This window comes from Hevea brasiliensis, chromosome 8, assembly GCF_030052815.1.
Source record: "Hevea brasiliensis isolate MT/VB/25A 57/8 chromosome 8, ASM3005281v1, whole genome shotgun sequence".
Classification (NCBI taxonomy): domain Eukaryota; kingdom Viridiplantae; phylum Streptophyta; class Magnoliopsida; order Malpighiales; family Euphorbiaceae; genus Hevea; species Hevea brasiliensis.
This window is the reverse complement of record NC_079500.1, coordinates 5,948,935-5,970,423: the sequence shown is the minus strand read 5'-3', so window position 1 is coordinate 5,970,423 and position 21,489 is coordinate 5,948,935. Positions and strand designations below refer to the sequence as shown.

The following is a 21,489-nucleotide window of genomic DNA, read 5'->3' as shown; positions in this document are numbered from 1 at the left end:
TCACTTCTAAAGCCATAGAATTTGTAGGACTTGTGAAATAATTGGAGAACATTAGTTGCAGGTCTCATCTTGTGTTTATTGTTTTAGCTCGATTTTCTTCTACGAACTGTTGTTCGATTCTTCTATTCTTACTACCGTCCCTGTAAGCTATGCACAAGTTATATAAAGGATAAAATTACAATTTAGATTTTGAGATTGGGTGAAGTTTATAATTTAATTTTATATTTTTTAAAATTATTTATTTAATTTTAATTATTTATTATATTTATATATAGATTGATCTGTCTAATTTTTCATTCAAATTACATTTAATTTCAACAAAAATATTAAACTGTCTTTAATTTTTATTTTTAATAAGTTTTGTTTTATTAATAAAATAGTTTTTAATTTAAATTTTATATTTAAATAATTAATATATTTTATATTTATTATATATAATAAATATGGTTTATAAGATAACATATTAAGGCGCTTTGCTTCGCTACGTATTGGAGAGCTCACTTTCAAAACCAAAGAATCTATAGGCTGTGATGTCATGACTTTTGAAACTCGAAAAATTCTTGTTTAGAATAATTTATTATGAATTTAAAATTTAAATATATAAAATTTATATTTTAAATAGATTGGTGTATCATCATTTCGATTCTTAAATTTATAATAAATTAAATTTAAGTAAAAAAAAAATAATTAAAACAAAAGGGGCTCGACAAGCAACGTGAGGAATATGGCTGTAGGTCCCTCCATGGATTGAATTCTTTAGCTCGATTTTCTTCTATGAACTTTGGCCTTGTCTAACTTGGAAGGAAGGACGGACAAGCTAAAAGTCACTAGTGACAAATTAAAAATGGCAACTGCAAACGAAATAAAAATTAAAAGAAAAATCATTAATTGTGCTAAAAGTAAACCAGAATTCGATGATCAATTATATATGCAATCTAGCAGAGTGTCTTCGATTTCATAGCTCCCTATGGGAAATTCATTTTAATTTAATATTGTTATGTGTCTAATGGATTTATAAAATTAAATAAATGGATTTTATCTGCAAATTTAATGCATCACTCAAGTACGAATAAATTTTTCTCTTGCTTTTCCAAAAGGCGGCCGTCCTTTACAGCGAAGGCTTTTCCGAAAAAACTAAACTAAATACTAAATCCAATCCAGAAGAAAATTGACTTGGCAAAATGGTTCTTTTGTCGTTGAAGGATGTCAAAAACGAATCCTACGTGTCTTAATTATTATTCCTGTTGCTATCGAAGACAGGCCTTTGGAAAATGGACAGAAAATTTTTTGATAAGTTTGTAGGTACAATCCCTTTATTTAATTTTATTAGTCTTTTCGAAGAAATTTAAACACTTGATAAACTATGGGTAAGTCTATAAATTACAAAATTCACTTAGAGCTCGAGTGCGATACATCAGTGATTGAAGCTTAGTTTCAGAGCAATGAAGAAGCTGACACGAACCGATGTTGCCAATAGATTGGCTCTCCCAACTCATTTTTTTAAGCGTCTTCTTCTTCCACGTTTCGTTGGGACATCGCATTTTGTTGATTTGAAGGTGAAGTACAAGAACCAGAAGCTGGACTTCCGTTGCACCAAAAGGAAGAAGGGTGAGTATTATAAGCCTGAGCTTACTAAGGGTTGGCTTGATTTTGTTCGGCGTGAGAGGCTGAAAGTTGGTGACAAGATTTCTCTTCTTCAAGAGGAGGATCATGATGCTGGAACTCAGTTCAAGATTCAGGTTCAGAAGAAAATCAGGCTCTTGGGGGAGGATATTTGGACCGATGTGCTTTGAGGCGCAGCAATTTAGTATCAGCAAGCATGGCCACTGAATAAACAAAAAATAAATAGCGTTGAATCTTTGTAATGGCCAGTTTTATGCTTTTGTTATATTAATTAGTCATGATTAATAACCTGATACATATGCATATGAATGAATCTATAGCTTAATGTACTCCAATGCTTGAATTTTAATTGCATAATTACCTAGAATATTCCATTGTCTCACTCCTTTCTTTCATTTGCAATGAAGGATTCAATTCCTTGAGGAACTCTTGGGTATACCTGGGCGTTAAAACTTGGTATTTATTACACTTATACAACAATAAATCTTTTATTTTTTTAAAATAAAAAATAAATCTTTTTACATATTATGTAAAGTAAATACCATGAAGAGTACGTACTGCAAGCGTACTATATAATTTGCAAAATTAGTGCCACTCCTTTCCTGCGCTTCTCTGTACAAACTCACTTCTTCTATTCCTATCTCATCCATCAAGATCCTCTCTTCTTCGGAAGGCGTTTTCTTTTCCTTGATAAATCTCCAATATGCAGATCTTCTCAAAATCCTCACCGAGGTCGAGAGCTCCAATACCATCGATAACGTCAACGCCAAGATCTAAGACAAGTAAAGCATCCATCCAGACAAGCAGCGCTTGATCTTTGCCGGAAAGCAGCTGGAGGATGGTCGGACCCTCGCTGATTATCGTATACAGTAGGAATCCACCTTGCGTGTCGTTCTCTGATTGAGGGGAGGGATGCAGATCTTTGTAAAAATCCTCACCGGCTATACCATAACCCTGGAGGTTGAAAACTCGGATACAGTAGATGATGTCAAAGCCAAAATTCAAGATAAGGAAAGTATCCCACCAGATCAGCAGCAGTTGATCTTTGCTGGGAAGCAGCTAGAGGATGGAAGGACCTTCGGTAATTATAGCATCCAAAAGGAGTCCACCCTTCACCTGGTTCTGAGACTTCGTGGGTATGCTGATTTTTGTGAAGATCAAGAGGACCCAAACAGAAAAACTGTGGATGTAATTTATTCTCCCTTTGTATCTTCCTTTCATTCAGAAAATATTCTGTTTTCAGCATCTATAATTTCCCTATTGTTCTGCAGAGAATAACGGCTGTTCAATACAAGATCCCTGACTATGTGCACATTTCTCAAGATTGCAGACATCTCCTTTCAATCATTATTGTTGCAAATCCATCGAGGGTATGTGTGTTTGAACTTTCCTAAGAATATTAAAGAATTGACAAAATGAATTGGTAGTTGTCTTTTACCCAAGTGTGTGTCAATGTATTGGTCTTTTGTCATAATGAATTTTCAAATTTGTTTTTTCATTAAGTTTACTAATTCTCTACTTGGGTTCAGATTGATGAGAATGTGACAAGGGAGATCATAAATCACAGATCGCTTAGCTACCCAAACATAATTCGCTTCAAGGAGGTTAGTTGTTCTTAAAACTTTCACACTTTTTTTTTTAATTTCATTTTATGGGTTTGAAGTGTTATGGTTTGTTTTGTCCTATAATTTTCTTTTCCAATTATTTGGTGGGTGTTGTTGCAAGAGGATTAATTTTTGTTCTTTGATGTAAGAGGAATTTTTTTGGTTATGTGCAGGTGGTTTTGACACCAACCCATCTCACCATTGTTATGGAATATGCTGCAGGAGGAGGCTTTTTGAGCGAATCTGCAATGCTGGAAGATTCAGTGAAGATGAGGTTTTTCCTGTCTCTTTTCTTAGCTTCAATTTTCAGGATTTGGATTGCATTGATTAGTTTTGTATCAATTGGGAGGCAAAAAAATATTTGAGGAGAGTGAAGTTAGTCTGGATTCTTGTTTTATTTTGAGTGTCGGCTAATTTGCCTTTAGGTTCTTTTCCAGGCTAGATACTTTTTCCAACAGCTTATTTCAGGAGTCAGCTACTGCCATTCCCTGGTAAATCAAATTCAGCATGTGTCAGATGGCATTGGTGCTTTTTAATTGCTAGAGAAGTTCATCTTTTATTTATTTATTTTTTTTAATTCTATTGTTTTGCAGCAAATTTGCCATAGAGATTTGAAGCTAGAAAATACCTTGCTGGATGGAAGCCCAGCACCACGTCTGAAAATCTGTGATTTTGGTTATTCTGAGGTTTTTGAAAAACAGACTGGCACCTTTTCATCTCTTGTGATTTTCATGTGGAATTCTACGAGAGAATATGATGGGAAGGTAACTTTAATTGTCTTATATTGCCAAATGTTGAAGGAAATATTTTGGGAAGACAGTTACTTATAGAGTTTAGGAGGTAGGTTACTGGTACAGGGCATGAATGATTAGGATGTTATTTACAAAAGTTTTCACCATGTTAAATGTAGCAATACTTGAGATCATGTGAAGTTGCTTTTTTGGTTGTTCACTTATATTATGAGTGAGATATTTTGAAAAGACAGTTGCTTACAGAGTTTAGGAGGCAAGGCGCTGACACAAGGCGTGAATAATTAGGATTTTATTTATATTAATGTTTCACCATGTTATATGTGAAATTGCATTTTTTTGGTTTTTCACTTATATCATTTGCTTTTTGTCTATCACAAGATTAATTTTCCTCCTTACAGATTTTTCTTGTTTAGGTAGTTGGGTTTCTAAATGGATAATCATTCTCTGGTACTTTAGTAGAAAATTTTCAACTGAGCATGCAACATCTCTTCTAGATGAAATTAGCTTTCCAAAACATCATGTCCTTCATGTGTTGGTAAGCTTTTATATTGTATAAATGGCAAAGACATCAATTATGATCAGTAAGAATGTTGGCCTCTGTGTGAGTGGTTTATAGCTTCAATTACTACAATACCTATTTTCATTGCATGTGAAAAACTTAGAACAACAAGGAGTTGTATCCTTTTCTTTGTCCTGGAAAGAACATAGACTTTGAACTTATGATTGGCATGGCTGGACGAGTTCTGAGCATAGAACATGAATGCATTTGTTTCATTTGCAAGCTTGGTTTAACTTTTACTCTGATGTTCAGATGGCAGATGTATGGTCTTGGGGAGTGAGTCTGTATGTTATGTTGGTCGGAGCATACCCATTTGAAGATCACGAGGACCCAAAGAATTTCAGAAAAGCTACCAATGTAATTTATTCTCCCTTTTTATCTCCCTTTCATTCAGAAAATATTCTGTTTTCAGCATCTATAATTCCCTATTATTCTGCAGAGAATAATGGCTGTTCAATACAAGATCGCTGACTATGTGCACATTTCTCAATATTGCAGACATTCCTTTCTCGCATATTTGTTGCAAATCCATCCAGGGTATGTGTGGTTGAACTTTCCTAAGAATATTAATGAATTGGTAGTTGTCTTTTAGTCAACTGCGTATCAGTGTATCGATCTTTTGTCATGAGTTTTCAAAGTAGATGATCTTTGTGGATTTCTGCTTCCCTTTATTGCTCTTCTGGCTGAGTAATGTAGTCTACAAGTCTGAAAACTTTTTACCATGAGGACATTGAAATAAGGATTGAATGCATTGGAGAACTACCTGCCCTCTTACTTCTAACTTTATACATGATAGTTGTTGGTGGTGGTATTCCTTTTTAGTTCATTCAAGTGTTTAATAATTTATGCGAGCTGTAACACTTTTGTACATGTTATCATTTTAATTGACAAAGTAATATAATGGAAAGCAAGAAAGTCTTTCAAAGAAGAACCATGTAGGCATGCACATGGTTGCTGTTGCATGTTATGAGATAGGTGATTAGAGTAGGAGTTTCATGTTGTATCATGAGTCAAGACATACTACATTGAAAAGTGGAAACAACGATATCCTTTTCAACTGAGAAAAAGAAAATTTTAAGACTGGTCGATTTTGTTTTTGCAAATTATTCTGAGCCATTTTTATATTCTTTTATTGTTTTTTGTTATTCACATATATTCTGTTAAGCAGTTTATGTTTTCCTGTGGTGCCTTGAAAACTGAAATCCTCATTTGCCATTTATTCTATATTGAATTAGTTGGTTTATCTTTTTGCCCATGTAATTTAGTTTCATTGCCTGCATTCAAGCAATCTGGATTTCACGTGATTGCAAGATGGTTGATCTATTAGTGATGTGCCTTTTGACAGTAGCCCTTACACTTCTTTATGAGGACTGCTGTGATATGATAGTTAAAGTTCTAAACTCTGCATATTTGTACAGAGGATCACAATTAAAGAAATCAAGAACCATCCATGGTTTTTGAAGAACTTGCCTTAGGGAACTAACAGAAGCAGCTCAAGCCATGTGCTACAGGAGAGGATATAATGCCTTTTCCTTGCAAACTGATGAAGAAATCATGAAGATTGTGGAAGAGGCCAAAATTCCTCCTCCAGTATCTCGATCTATTGCAGCCTTTGGTTGGGGAGGAGAAGAAGATGGTGACGGGAAGGAAGATGACATGGAGGCTGAAGAAGAAGAGGAAGATGAGTATGATAAGAGAGCTAGGGAGGCACAAGCAAGCGGAGAATTTCACGTCAGTTAAGGATTAATTTGCCCTTTTTGGATACCCACGATCTAAAGTTTTGCTTTTTGGATACCTAAGGACGCTATTGTGATTGAATAAAACTTTGTACTTGGGACATGCTCTTGAATAAATGTTTGTAAAATTATAGCGTATCAGTGTTATCAAAGACGAGGAAGACACCCAGGCGACGCGCCCCTCTGTCGCCTTGATTGGAATGCCTCGCTGAGTTTTGGAGAGGCGACGCCTCAGGCCGGTGAGATGAGAGGCGACGCCTCATCAAAGCAACGGTAAGTTTTTTTTTTTTTTAATGAAAAAACCAATAAAGCCACCTGATGCCAACAAAAGAGCCGCACTGCACCACTTCCTCACGAAGACAGCAGAGCCGCACCTCTCTTCCTTGACCTCACGACAACAGGGACAGATCGCAGGGTCCTCTTTCTCGCAACTGAGATAGGTGCCCTTTCTCCGATCTCTCTCTCTCAACGTCTTTTTCTTTTTTGATTTCTGCTTATCCCCTTTCCTACTGCGTAAAACACTGTTTTTAATTTTTTTTTCCCCTCTCCTATTCTTCTTCTTTCAACAGTCCCTTTCCTACTGCGTATCTCTCCTCTCCTTCTTCTTTCAGCAGTCCCTTTTTATTTTTTCTTTTTTTCCCCCTCCTTATTATTAATTAGTTACTATTAATTAATTATTTATTTGTTGTTAATTTAATTATTTTATTTTTTATTCTTATTAATTAATTATTTAAATTTTATGGGTATTGCTAAATTGATTATTTTACTTTGTATTCTTATTTAATTAGTTGATTAATTAACATGGGTATTGTTGATTTGTTGGTAATTAGTTTAATTTTTATTTGTTATTCTTATTAATTTGATTAGTTTTACTTTTTGCCTTGTTAATTAGACATTAGTTGTTAATTAATTATTTATTTTATATAGGTATTATTAATTTATTGTTAATTTGATTTTTTTATTTTTTATTATTGTTAATTAATTATTTAATTTATATGGTTATTGTTAATTTGTTGTTAAATAGTTTACCTTTTACTTGTTATTCTTGTTAATTAGTTTTAGCTTGATTAATTTTGCTTTTTTCTTGTTAATTAGATATTAGTTGTTTATTTTATATGGGTATCATTAATTTATTGTTAATTTGATTATTTTCTTTTTATTCTTGGTAAGTAATTGTGTAATTTATATGGACATTATTAATTTGTTGTTAATTGGCTTAGTTTTTACTTCTTATTATTGTTAATTAGTTGTTAGATTAATTAGTTTTACTTTTGTCTTGTTAATTAGACATTAGTTGTTAATTAGTTGTTTATTTTATATGGTATTATTAATTTATTATTAATTTGATGATTTTACTTTTTATTCTTATTAATTAATTGTTTAATTTATATGGGCATTGTTAATTTGTTGTTAATTTGTTTACTTGTTTTACTTTTTACTTATCATTCTTGTTAATTACTTATTTAATTTATATTGGGTATTGTTAATTTGTTGTTAATTTATTTTTTTTTCTTGTTAATTTTTTTGTTAGATTATAAATGGGTGATAAGAATAATACATTTGGATCTTCTGCTAGTAGTAGAAGAACGGACTCAGGATGGGCACATGTAATTCAAGTTAGTGAAAATAATATCAATGTATGTATTGTATGAAAGTTTATAAAGGAGGAGTTAATACAATCAAGCAACATCTTGCTGAAGGTTACAAAAATGTAGTTTGGTGTCCAAAATGTCCAGAAGATGTAAGGAATCAAATGCAGAAATTCATTGCTAAAAAAAGAGAGCAAAAATCAATTATGAATATAGAAAGACCACCTGAATTTGATGATGTTGAAGTATTGGGATTAGATTAAAATGAGGAAGAGGAAGAGTTGATGCAAGAAACTGGCAGTGAAAGATGAAGGCAAGTACTGGAGTTTACAGGTACTAGTGTTTCAAAAAAACCAAAAGTTTTATCACAACAAAGAAGTAGAGGGCCTATTGATTGTTATTTTCCCCCTAGACTTGCTGTTATGGGAAAAAATATGAGGCAAACTACCATTGATGAAAATAGTCTGGCTAAAAAGGAGTTAAGGAAGCGTGCTTGTGTTGCCATAGCACGATGAATGTATGATGTGGGAATAGCTTTTAATGCTGTGAATTATGATAGCTTCGGGGAAATGATTCGAGCAATTGGAAATTATGAGAGAGAAATGAAACTTCCAAGTTTTCATGAGGTTAGAGTTCGATTACTTAACAAGGAAGTGCAAATCATAAATGATCTTCTTGAGTATCATAAAGAATAATGAAAAAATTATGGATGTACATTGATGTGTGATGGATGGACGGATAGAAAAGGGAGAACCTTGATTAATTTATTGGTTAATAGTCCAAAGGGAAGTGTATTTATTAAATCAGTTGATGCAAGTGATGAATAAAAAACAGCGGCATTGTTGGCTAGTTTGATTGAGAAAGAATTGATGGATATTGGTTCCAAAAAAGTGGTTCAAGTTGTTACAGATAATGCATCAAATAATGCTGCAGCAGGTAAAATTTTTATTTAATTTTTTTTGTGACTAAAAAAAATATCATTTTATTTTTATTATTAATGGAATGAATTTTTCTATTTGTTTATGACAGGAAGAATATTGAAAGTAAATTTTCCTCATCTATACTGGACTCTATGTGCAGCCCATTGTATTTGATGTTGGAGGATATCTTTAAGATCCATGTTTTCAAAGAAACATTCCGCAAAGCTGTTGAACTTACTGGTTTCATAAATGGCTCTTCAGGAGTTCTAAATATGTTGCGGAAGTTTACTAATGGAGTAGAATTGCTAAGGCCAGGGCAAACTAGATTTGCTACTGCTTTTATTACACTGGGAAGGATTCATCTTCAGAAAGCCAACATTAGAAAAATGCTTACTTCAGAAAGTTGGACAACTAGTAAATGGGCTAAAGAGGTGAAAGGCAAAAAGTGTGAAAGGACGGTTTTGAGTCCTGCCTTCTCAAATCATGTTGTTTATGCTCTTAATGTGACGCCCTTTACCCGTCTATTGTATAGCCGAGCGAGGAGTGCCACATTCGGTGTTGGAGCACCCTATCTTATCCTGTCATATCCATTGTTAATTTTAAACTTTATAGAAAACATGTGAAAAAAAAAAAATTTTTATCACAATTTAATTCTATGGAAACCCGGGTAGAGCCTCCTCTGTTTTATTAGTGTCTGGCGGGTTTCATTAGTTACCTGTTAAAAACAATTTCATATCTGTCTTATATATCCATAGTCATACCATATCACATCATTTTAAGAAATGAAACTCATTCATTCATTCAGATGGAAATCTATATGCAAAAATTCATAACTTTATTTACAACTCAAAATATATTTACAATTTTTTATTTACATCACAAACTAGTAATTACATTATGATTATACACCATGAACCAAAATACTAGTCTATACGTGGGCCCTATCAAAATATAAAAGACTAATGAGGTGAACTCTGGATTGTGTGCAGATCTGGTCAACTGTGGTCAGAACACTACTGTGGCGGCTGCTATTATGGCGGCTGTTGATCTCCAGTACCTACGCGATTGAAAATCAAACGCGCTACTGCTGATTTCCAGTACCTACGCGATTGAAAATTCAACGCGCTAAGCAATTTGCTTAGTGGTGCATAATCTTAAAGTAGAATAACTAAATGATTTAAAATGACAATAAGATGTGTAATTTCATAATTCTAAGTCAATGGCATATTTTATAATATTTTGAAATCAATATATTTATTAGGATCTTATCTATGCATATATTTCATTTTCAGTCTCTTTAACTCATATCAGTAAATTTGTCATCAATTCTAAGTCATTTATAAATTTCTTGCACTTTGGAAATAAATTAATTATCAGTATCTTTTCTGTTCATTTCTTATACAGTCTAAGTCATTTATGACTTTTCTGTACTTTGGAAATACATTAATTATCAGTATCTTTTCTGTTTATTTCTTATACAGTCTAAGTCATTTATGACTTTTTTGTACTATCTTTTCTGTTCATTTCTTATACAGTCTAAGTCATTTATGACTTTTCTGTACTTTGGAAATAAATTAATTATCAGTATCTTTTCTGTTCATTTCTTATACAGTCTAAGTCATTTATGACTTTTCTGTACTTTGGAAATATATTAATTATCAGTATCTTTTTTAGGTATTAATTTCATTCTCTGGCTTTTTAAAACTCATATTAGAGTCTTTGGAATCATATCAGTGTATTTTATGTCATATCGGTGTATTTCATGTCATATCTGTATATATGTGTCATATTGGTGTATTTTATGTCATATCTGTATTTTTGTGCCCAAGTAACCTATAATAAACTATAATGCTAGATACACGGGAGTATACAAGTTAGACAGCCATATGTCTACCCTGTATACATCTGTCAGGCACGAAGCTAATTGTCAGGCTTGTAAAGCTTGAAATAAGGTTAGGCACAATGGCCAATAAGTAGGCATATAGTCTGTAAAACAATCATATCAGACATATATTGTTAGTTCATGATTTGCTCTGCAAGTAATACTGTTATCTGTGGTCCCTAATTGGTATACCAATCAATCCAACCATATAAATATAAGCCTAGGCATACTTTGGGCAAATTAGTACTATTAAGCACTTATAGTTTTATTATTTCATGCTATATACTTTTAAAGGTTCATAACATATTTTTGTTTCAGTTCATGTACTACCTATGCTTTATACCATTTCCATGTTATTATAATGGGAACATAGGTCCCTAGCACCTATTCGTATAACTTATGTATTTATCATTCTCATTATTTTATGTTATGTACTATACATATTTATAGTATTGTTATTTCATATATGATGGAAATATAGGTTCTAAGTTAATTTTCCTATGACTTATGTGTTTAGTAAACCATTTAGGCAAATTCACATTTTATGTATCAACTAATTTCATGTCACCTTGTAGTGAAAAAGTAGGTCTCACATACCTATTTCATGTAATTTAGTATGTAGTGACTTATTAGGGATAAATCTTTACCAAAAACAATTTAATTCAAGAACCTTTCTTTAGGTTCAATTTTTGTGTCTTACTTTTACCTATCCATTTGATTAGTTTGTATCCACTGTTTGACCACACTTCCTCCATGGAAGTTGTTCCTCTATGTCCTATCTTTATTTTTCCTTTTGAATTATGTTAATTTGATTTTTAGAACTCAAGTTATGGTCAGATAACCAATAACTGACTCATTTCCAGATTCTGGTTTCATAACTGGGCAACTTTTGGACTTAGAGTTGATCTAATTAATGGAACATGTTGCAGTCACTTTTAGGCATAGTGATCTTCATATAAATTGTTGTCCTATGTCTAATGATCATTAAGAAATTTATATCACAATTTTTCAGTTTTTGTGGAATTATTTATGGCCAATTAACTGGGCTGGACTCCTATACCCTGTGTCAACAGGTGTTCAGTTCAGGTCTGTGACTGTAGGTTTCTGGCATAATTTGAAGAAGGTTCTAAAATAAAGTTGTAGCCCTGTCTCTCAGATTTCTGGAAAGGCATGGCTCATCCTAATTGGATTTTTCTAGTGGAAGTTATGACTAAAAGACTCTTCTGGGGTCACATGAAGTTTGGTCAGATTCTAGGTTTTGCTGCAGTGACTTGTTCTAACTATTTGACCTAATTCTCTTGATTTCTGGGTTTTGGTCAAAATACCAATTTTGTAGGTCTGTGTCTTTTGACATTTTGCCACTGGTTTCACTATATTTGAGTTCTTGTAGATCCAGTTATGGCCATTTTGCCAAAACTGGTCGGGTGAGTTTATGTCCAGCAGTTTCTTGGCAACCTAATTCTGGGCAGTTTTGTGACCCAACTTAGGCTAGCAATTTGGTTTGGTTTTTGGCATTTATGGGTTCAGTGGTCTTCATAAAAATTGTAGCCCTATATCTAAGCTTTCCAATGATATCAAATTCAGGTCATTTAGACCTTTTTTGAGTGAATTATGGCCAAAAGATTGATTACTGTTCATATGGTCAAATTCTGGGTTCACATTTTAGTCAATCCTGATTTGGTCACTTTTTATGCAAAATTTTGGCATGACCTCTACATGAAAATTGGTCTATTATAGGTCATATTTGACCTCCAATTGGCCTCATACCAATTGGGGTCACATAATTTCATTTATAGCCCAAAATGTATACTGCCCTCAATAAACACAACCTGCAGAAAATAGCACTCTCAGTAATTCATTTCTCCTCCAACTTCCTTACTTCAATTTGACATTCAAGACACTTTTAAATATCATCAACACATATCAACAATCCCAATTGCAAGGTATAATACAAAAATATCAAAGTTGGGTCAAACCGTAACTCACAATTTCAACCTCATAAAATCTCAATGTAAATCAACTTCAAATGCTTATAAATGAATCAACAAACATCATTAAATCATTTTATATACATCAAAGTCATCAAAGACCCTCACTTACCATGGGTACCGAAATTTACTCCCTTCATAACTCACTAATTTCTTTTAGTTTCTTACAAATTTACTTCATTTTAACCTTAACTCAAGAATTAATAAAGGGAGAAAAGAAGATTAGGCACTAACCTCTTGTGACCCACTTCAAACTTCAACTTTTCTTCTTCTTATGGGTATCTAAAGCTTTCCTATGGAGTGGGCTAAATTTTTAATAAAGAGAGGTTAAGGTTTTGGTGAGGAGAAAGCTTGGAAAATCAAGCTTTAAGGAAAACAAAAATGGTAGAAGGGAGCATCCATGGCAGCCGGATCCAAGGAGAGAGAGAAGAGGGAGGAAGAAGATGGTTGGTGGCTCTTGTCATTTTGTGTCTATATATATATATTTTTTTTATTGTACTTTATTTTTATTTTATGTCATAAGCCTTTTTCATTTTCTTTTCTTTTCTTTTCTTTTCTCATTTTCCAATTCATTTCATAAATTTTAATTATGTTAATTATTTTATTCTTTCAATTTTTAATTTGACATTTAGGTCAAAATTCACCTCTGGGAGTGAAATGACCAAAATGCCCTTCGTGGTGCTCATCGGATTATTTTTATTATTTTTGTATCAATTAATAAATTCTCTTAAATTTTATTTTACTTTCTCTAAATTTTCTTTAACATCTTTGATGTCATTTCTACCTAATTAAACCTTTAATTAGGTCTCAAAAATTTATTTCCTATATTTATTAAATTTTCTTAACATTTATTCCATCAATTTATGCCTCATCACTATAGTTTAAGTGTAATTTCAGACATTCTGACTGTCCGAACAGATATTAATCGTCGGAACAGTAAAATGTACGGACTACCTACGGTGAGAGCGTTACACTTAAGGTTTTCGGTCCTCTTGTTCGTGTGCTTCGACTTGTTGATAATGAAAAAAAAATCAGCTATGAGATATATTTATGAAGCCATGGATAGGGCTAAAGAAGCCATTGTCAACTCGCTCAATGGCAATGAAGAGAAATACAATAGTATTTTTGAGATTATTGATGCGAGATGGTCACTTCAATTGCATCGTCCTTTGCATACTGCTGGATACTTTTTGAATCCTGAATTTTTTTATCCAAATAAGATGAGAATTGAATCTGATGAAGAGGTCAATATAGGATCACTTTCGTGCATTCATAAAATGGGAAAAAATTCAGCAAAAGTTGACATGATTTTTGATGAAATTGAGAGATACAAGGCAGCTGCAGGGACCTTTGGTTTTCCTTCTGCTATTAGAGGAAGAACAACCAAATCTCCAGGTTATTAATTTAAATTCTTATTAATTTTTCATTTTGCTTATTTATTAATTTATATTATGAATTTAACAATCATTGGTTCTATATTTTAATAGCTGCTTGGTGGAAAACATATGGTTTTTTAACTCCAAACCTACAAAAGTTTGCTGTAAAAGTTCTGAGTCTCACATGTAATGCAAGGGGTTGTGAAAGAAATTGGAGTGTATTTGAGCATGTAAGTAATATATATATATATATATATATATATATATATATATATATATATATATATATATATATATATATATATATATATATTCTTAATTTGTTATTTTATCTTGAGCCTTTTGAGTTTGAAGTTTAACTTATTTGTTACTATAAAATAAATGACAGCTTTATAATAAGAAAAGAAATGGGCTATTTCAAGAACGCTTGGACAATTTGGTATATGTGAAGTATAATAGAGCATTGCTACGCCGACACACTTTTGGGAATATCATAACACCTATTAATTTGGCAAATATTGATGAAAGTTGTCACGACCCAACCTATGGGCCGGACCGGCACTAGGACCTGGGCCAGCCTAAAGCCCCCGAGGCCCGTAGTAAGCCTTAACTATTCATTAACCCAACTCTAAGGCCCATTGGGCCCAAATTCAAGAAAACAAACGGACAGAGTCCGGCCATAAAATGGACTTACCAACGGGGAGTTTTCGACTCACCCGACCTGTAAACACAATAAACAATCCATTGGGGAGCTCAGCTCACCCTCCACATACTCATCAACATAATAATAAATGGGAGCTCAGCTCCCTCATCCAATCCATCAAAACAGACTTAAAATATTAAGTTTACAGGTCCAACATGAATATAATATTACAGATCAAATTCAAATAATTACTGCTAACACATGCGAAAATTCTAGGAGTAAATAAAATTACACAAATATCGATAAACAACCTGCGAAGTATAAAAGCAGGTTAACCCAGAATAAAATATCCTCCTGCGGCTCAGAAAATTTTTGAACAGGAGTGAGCGTTCGACTCAGAGAGTAAAATATCAATCTTAACTATAATCTCTATAACTATCTGAACTAATGCACCCTGTAGAGTGAAATGCAACATAAATAACATTTTCACATCATAACATCAAAAAGGTAATTTGGAGCACTCACGCACCCTGTAGCATCATTCATAATATATGGGAGCTGATCCTATACTGACTCTCTTAATTCCAACACGGTGCCTGAAGAACTCACTCGGACTTCCACTTAATAACCAAATCGAGGGTCCCAGTGAAGAACTCAAGCCGTGACTACCCTCAAGGATCGGGTCGATGAAGAACTCAAGCCGTGACTACCCGTCCTATCCATAGTCCACACCACATCACACGCACGCCAACGCACGCACACCGCCTCCAAATTACCACAACAACATCCATGGCACTTTAACGATTATCAATGCAACATAAATCGTGCCTAGAGTTTAACTACATAAATATATGCATATAAGTGATGCATGGGCATCTCGAACATATAATAATATCAAATTACAATTAAAATTAATATTTTACTCACGCACTTGACGACAATCACCGTGGTCTGGGCGGAGGAAGAAGGTCATTCCGGCCACCCGACAATCATATTACATTTATTTAATACAATCTGACTCAATACAAACAAAGAAAAAGACCAATTACGTCCTAAGTCGTGCCGAAAATCCGACAGAGTCTCCCCTATACCTAGGACCTACCCAACCTGCAAAAGGGCTCAAAATACACTTCTATACTCACAATCCATACATCCACAACTCAATCATATCACACAGCCCCTTCTGGGCCCATCAAATCAGTCATCCATCACAATACGCAAAATTTCAATTTAGTCCTTATTATTGATCATTTTTGCAAAAACTGCCCAAACAAGCTCTAAAAATTTTAAAACTTTGCCCCGCGGTCCTTAGCAATATTACTAAGCTATTGCAAAAAGAATCATAATTTTCTAAGCTACCACGAATATTTTATGGATTTTTAATCCTATTTAAGCACTAGAAAATTACGAAAAAGCAAGGTTCGGGTTTACCTTTGCCGATTCCGACTTCGAGAACGCGCTCGGGGCGTCTGACAATGGGGGGGCTAGCCAAAACCTCGGTCCAATTCGGAGACTTTTTCAGAACGTGTCGCCGAATTTCGCACTTGGCCAATCGTCGAATTTCCGCGAATCGAGGATACCTACACGAAGCCCATAACACGGGGGTTAGTACATAAATTTTTCAGAATTTTCTAAGCTCATTTAATGCTCGAAAATACACTGCGAAGTTCCGTGGGACCCACCGAAAAACGGTGTCGAAAAAATTCAAAATTTATGTCGTTGCGAAGCTCTCGACGAATGGAGCGTGCTGGTGGCCTCGGTTTTCTCGTGGGATTCACGGTTTTCGAGAAATCTAGCCCAAAAGTCGAAATGGGCTAAAATGTTCCCGAGCAAAAATCGGACAAACCGCTCGATGGATTTCGGCGTTCTTGGTGTCTATGGAAAGCTCTCGCCGAGTAGATAATTTTGGACACAAGACCCGGTCCAATCGGTGGCCGGATCGGCCGGATTTGGCCCGAAATCAGCGGCGCACGCAGGGGGCGTTTCGCGCGCGTTTTTCCGGCGGCCGCGGCGGCCATTACTGGTTGGGCGGCGCCGATCTGGCCGGGTCAAGGGCGGCCGGGGTGGAGAGGAGAGAGAAACGAGGGAGAAGAGGGAGAGAGCCATCGCGCGCGGGAGAAGAAAAAGGAAGAAGGAAAAGGGCCGGTCCGATTCGCCCGGTCCGATCCGGTCCGGTTCGATTCGGCCGGTTCAATTCAGGATACAAAATTTTGAATTTTTACTCTGCCTCGGGACCGAAAACGAGGTCCAAAAATTCCGAAAAAATTTCATAAAACTCAGAAAAATACGTAGACTCCAAATATATTTTTAGTTTTACCACGTGGTCTTTAAATTAATTTTTAAAAATCATCAAAGTTTATATTTTCGGAAAATCGAACCCGATTTTTAAAATCCGAAAAATCTCAAAAAAATTCCTAAAATTCAAATAAAATTAAAATACCAAAAATACTCATAAATAATAAAATTTTGGGGTGTTACAAAAGTAATGAGTGGTTGCTTGATGAATTAGAAAAAGGCAATGGGGATGATGATGATGATGATTCTCTTATTTTCATGGATGACGTGTTGACCTGGGGTGATGTTGGTAGAGCAGTTGGAGTTTTTGAATCTCGTTATGAATCGAGATCGGCTGTAAGATCAACACTAGTTGAAACTCCATCATTTCGAAGGCCTCGTTCAATGAGAGGTGCATCCTCTTCGCAAGTTGATGATGATGAAGAGGAGGAAGAATTTTTGATGGCCGCTGTTGAAAATGAAGATGATTTTGGAAATCTTGATGACGAGTAGTTTTAGTTTTAAGTTTTTTATGTATTTCTTGCATTTTGTTTATTATGACTTCTAACTTATTTTTATTTATTAAAGTTTAAACATCTATAATTTACATTTTCTATTATATGACTTATGACTTATTTCTAATTTTTTATTTATTATGTATAATTTTATAGCATCACTTTTATCACATACATAAGCTGAAAATGCAAGTATGAACTATTTCTTTTTCTAACATCTCTTATTATTATTTGTGTTGTTACTTATGCTATATATTTCAATTTTACAGTCTCATACTCTCACTTGTATCTTATACGTAAGCTGGAAATACAAGTATGCACTATTTTCAAATTCTCTTATTTTAGAAATAGACGTAATGTAAATAACGTTTTTTTTTTCTTTTTAATATGCTTTTTTACTTATCAACTATTTAAAAGTATGAATATATATATATATATATATATATATATATATATATATATTATGGCGCTTTGCTTCAAAAAGATCCTCGCCTCGCCTAAGGCGATAGAGTACTCTATCGCCTTTCGCCTTGATAATACTGTAGCGTATTGGACAGGAGGAGCATGATTCGAACTTACAGGAGAATTAGATTGTATGCTTATTGAAGATTTGAAAGATAACAATCAAAGTGTTCTCTTTCATCTTTTTCCTTCCGAGGGTTAAGATAGTGTCATGAATTAAGGGCATTGTATGGTCTAGGCTTTGATTGAGGAAAATCTTATCATCTGTAGTGTACATTGTATTGAGGTTCTGTCACTTGAAGAACTTAACATGTATTAGTGTAATTTCTCTGTTTCGCTTCTTGTGCTGGGCTTTGAATCAATCACTTATGTTACTTTATATATTGAAGTATCATCTCACACAGCCATTATTGCTCTTTTTTTTTTTTCATGTTGCAGTTGTTATTTTTTGTGACTTGAATTTGAATATATTTTTCATGGACTGGAATTGTGACTCGACTCGAAAGTTTCGCGCTGCAACCCAATTAGGATAAAAAATGAGATCTGTGGTAGTAGCGGAGGACACGAGCCGATAGGCTTGGGCCCGAAGCTCACCACTAATCTCCTTGGGGGTGCGGGGGCGATGCCCCTTGGTATGAACTATTATAAATATTGTAATATTCTACCATTTGCAATAGAATTGTGAGATATTCGGGAAACACACTGGAGTTAGGGTTTGAGAGTTCTGATTGATTGTATCTTGCTCTTTTCATCATAGTAGAACCTTTTTCTCTTGACTTGCCCGTGGACGTAGACCTTACAGTTGAAACACGTTAAATTCTGTGTTATTCTTCTTCTCTTTTCAATACTGCGTGATTGTGCGATTTATGTGTGTACCTTACATTTATGTATGTGCCTTAGATTTGCGTGCTTGTTATAATAGCAGTCTTAGTAGTTCTCTCATCATTGATTTCCGGTTGCAGTAATTGCTGGTAATCAAGGAGTGTGGTGTGTATATGTGATAGCACATGGGTTTTAATTACTCGGATAAAAGTTCTTAGAGAGTGTGTTTATTTATTTGTTTGTGGAGTGAAATCCTATTTACGCACTAAGAAAATCAATGAACTTTAGGTGGTAAAGGGTAGGGGACGAAAGGTGGCGCCGGCAACGTTTCCAGGTGATGTGTGGATACTTTTTGTTCCCTTCTCAAGAAATTAAGAAATCTAATTTTTTAATTTTCTTATTTTTGAACTAAATTGAACTTAAATTAAAAATTTTAAATTAAATTAGATAAAAAGTTAAAAATTAACTAAATTAAACTTTCCTAATAAATATAGGGGTGTAATTGAATTTTAAACCTAAAATTAATTGATAATTCAGATTAAATTATGTATATTATTAACTTAAATTCAATATAGTCATAAATCAATATTTTCAAATTTGATTAACATTTTTAGTTTTTCAACAGAAACATCATATAAAATTCCATAAAAGAAAGTGGAGACACCTTATCAAACATTATGCTTCAATGAATACACTAAAACAAAAAAAGAACTTGAATTTAAGCTAGAAAAATCATCTAAATTAAATTTCATAGCCAACCTCATTAAGTAATGGAAACATACAAACCCTAATTTGTCATTTCCAAATAAATTAGGCATCATGTAAAATTTATATCGAAACTTTCTAATGCAAATGATACTTTAGCCACACATTAAACCCAACCCATAAATACTAATGCAGATTATTCAAGCCACATTTCGAGGCAAAGATTAGTCCAAAACCTGCTTTAGAAGATGCTCCGCAAGAAGAAAATTCGACGGGGTTTCCCCCTGGAAGGGCAGCAAGGATAAAATTTTATGCTCATGCGCATGCTGATGCAGGCCGTTCCAGGAAGTCTTAGGCCAGTAACAATCATACTTTGCTCGTGGTTACTGTATTGGTTATTCCATGTGAATAGTCTTCATGCAATATATGGTAAGTTTTATCAATAATAGTTCTGATAATAATATCAAATAAATTCTTAGAATTAAGCATTCTTAAAACTAAGCGAATTCTAATTAATCGAATCAAAATTTGCCGGCTCCAATATTAATAGTCAGAGCACAAACTAGGAAAGAAGTTGTTATGAGAAATAAGGGGGTACTCTCACTTTGCCCCTTTTCCGATATCCGCAATCTAAAGTTTTCCCTTTTGGATATCTATAGGATGCTATTGTGAATGTATAAAACTTTGTACTTAGGTCATGGTCTTTAATAAATGTTTGTAAATCATAGCGTATTGGGCAGGAAGTGTGTGATTCCAACTTATATGAGAATTAGATTGTCTTTGTCATTGAAAATTTGGAAATATGACTATCAAAACATTACATTAGTGAAAGAGGCACGTTGCGGGTCAGGAGGCATTGGGTGCCTTTGAAATTTTAAAAATTTTGAAATATTTATTAGTAATTTTAAAAAAAATAATTTTTCTATTCTCATATTAAATTTCGATTAGTATAGAATTTTCAGGGTTTTAAAAGCTTTAAGGGGTTTAATAATAATTTTCTAAAAAAAAATTTTAATTCTTTATTGAAAGAATGATACTAACAGTGAAATATAAACCCTTTTACTAAAAAAAAAAAAAATCCAAATCGTAATTCTCTTTTAGCCCTATATTTTTCATAAATTTTATTTTATTATTTTTCTCATTCAATAAATACACAATTAACAATTTCTTTTTTTTTTAATTTAAATTATTGGACAATATCATTAAAGGAAAGTCTAACATAATTCTCTTATCATTTTTTTATCAATTTAAAACATTAATAGTTTTTTTTTAATCTCATTACTATTTTGAATTTTTTTTTCTTACTAAAATGTCTTCATAGTTAAGATAGAAAAAAAAAATTTTTTCTTTCATAATATTAGAAGTTAAACTATACCATTTATTTTATTTAATTTATAATTTTAATTGAATTTACTTTTTATAATTTTTGTTGAAAAAAATAGATTTAAGATAAATTGGATAAATTTTTTAATATTAGGCTATCAATATATTTTAGGTTTAGTAATTCACGATATTAATCACTCATTATATTTTTAAACTAATAGCGATTCCATTTAATTTTTAGCAAATCAATTTAAAAAAAAATTAAAGCATTTATTTTTGTCATTATATTTATTAAATGTTTTTGTTTTATAGTTATGAAATGATTCTATCAATTAAACTGTACAGAATTATCATAAATTAGTTAATCAATATCTTCAATCAACACTTAAGCAAGTGATTCATTAATAAATTACATATTTTAATTGGTTTTTCCTAAGTTAAATTTCTGACTCCGTCACTAACACTACATCTAGAGCATTTGCTAATTTAAAGAAAAATGTTTATTCAAATCTTATATTTACCTCAAATATCTTATATCCCAAATTAATGTGGGACGATAATTATTGTTTTTTCAACCCTTATTAATGTTAATGGTGGTTATTTCTTGTCCTTTTCATCATTTTGTTGGGGTCTTATTGCTGATTCTGCAGATTAACACAATTTGCGACAGGAACATTTGAAGGCACTCCTTCGTGGTTTCTTCGTTTAGTTGAGCA

At 33.2% G+C, this 21,489-nt stretch overlaps 1 protein-coding gene and 1 pseudogene across 1 annotated transcript; both read left to right on the top strand.

Moving 5' to 3' along the window:
* Positions 1–2,170: 2,170 nt before the first annotated feature.
* On the top strand, positions 2,171–6,412 carry LOC110658742 (serine/threonine-protein kinase SRK2B-like; annotated as a pseudogene).
* A 7,215-nt stretch (positions 6,413–13,627) lies between these two features.
* LOC110658743 (uncharacterized) lies at positions 13,628–17,459 on the top strand. The gene is made up of 3 exons (XM_058150615.1): positions 13,628–14,048; positions 14,141–14,263; positions 17,182–17,459. The coding sequence occupies exons 1-3, from the start codon at positions 13,673–13,675 to the stop codon at positions 17,457–17,459; spliced, it is 777 nt and encodes a 258-aa protein (XP_058006598.1). The 5' UTR covers positions 13,628–13,672.
* Positions 17,460–21,489: the final 4,030 nt, after the last annotated feature.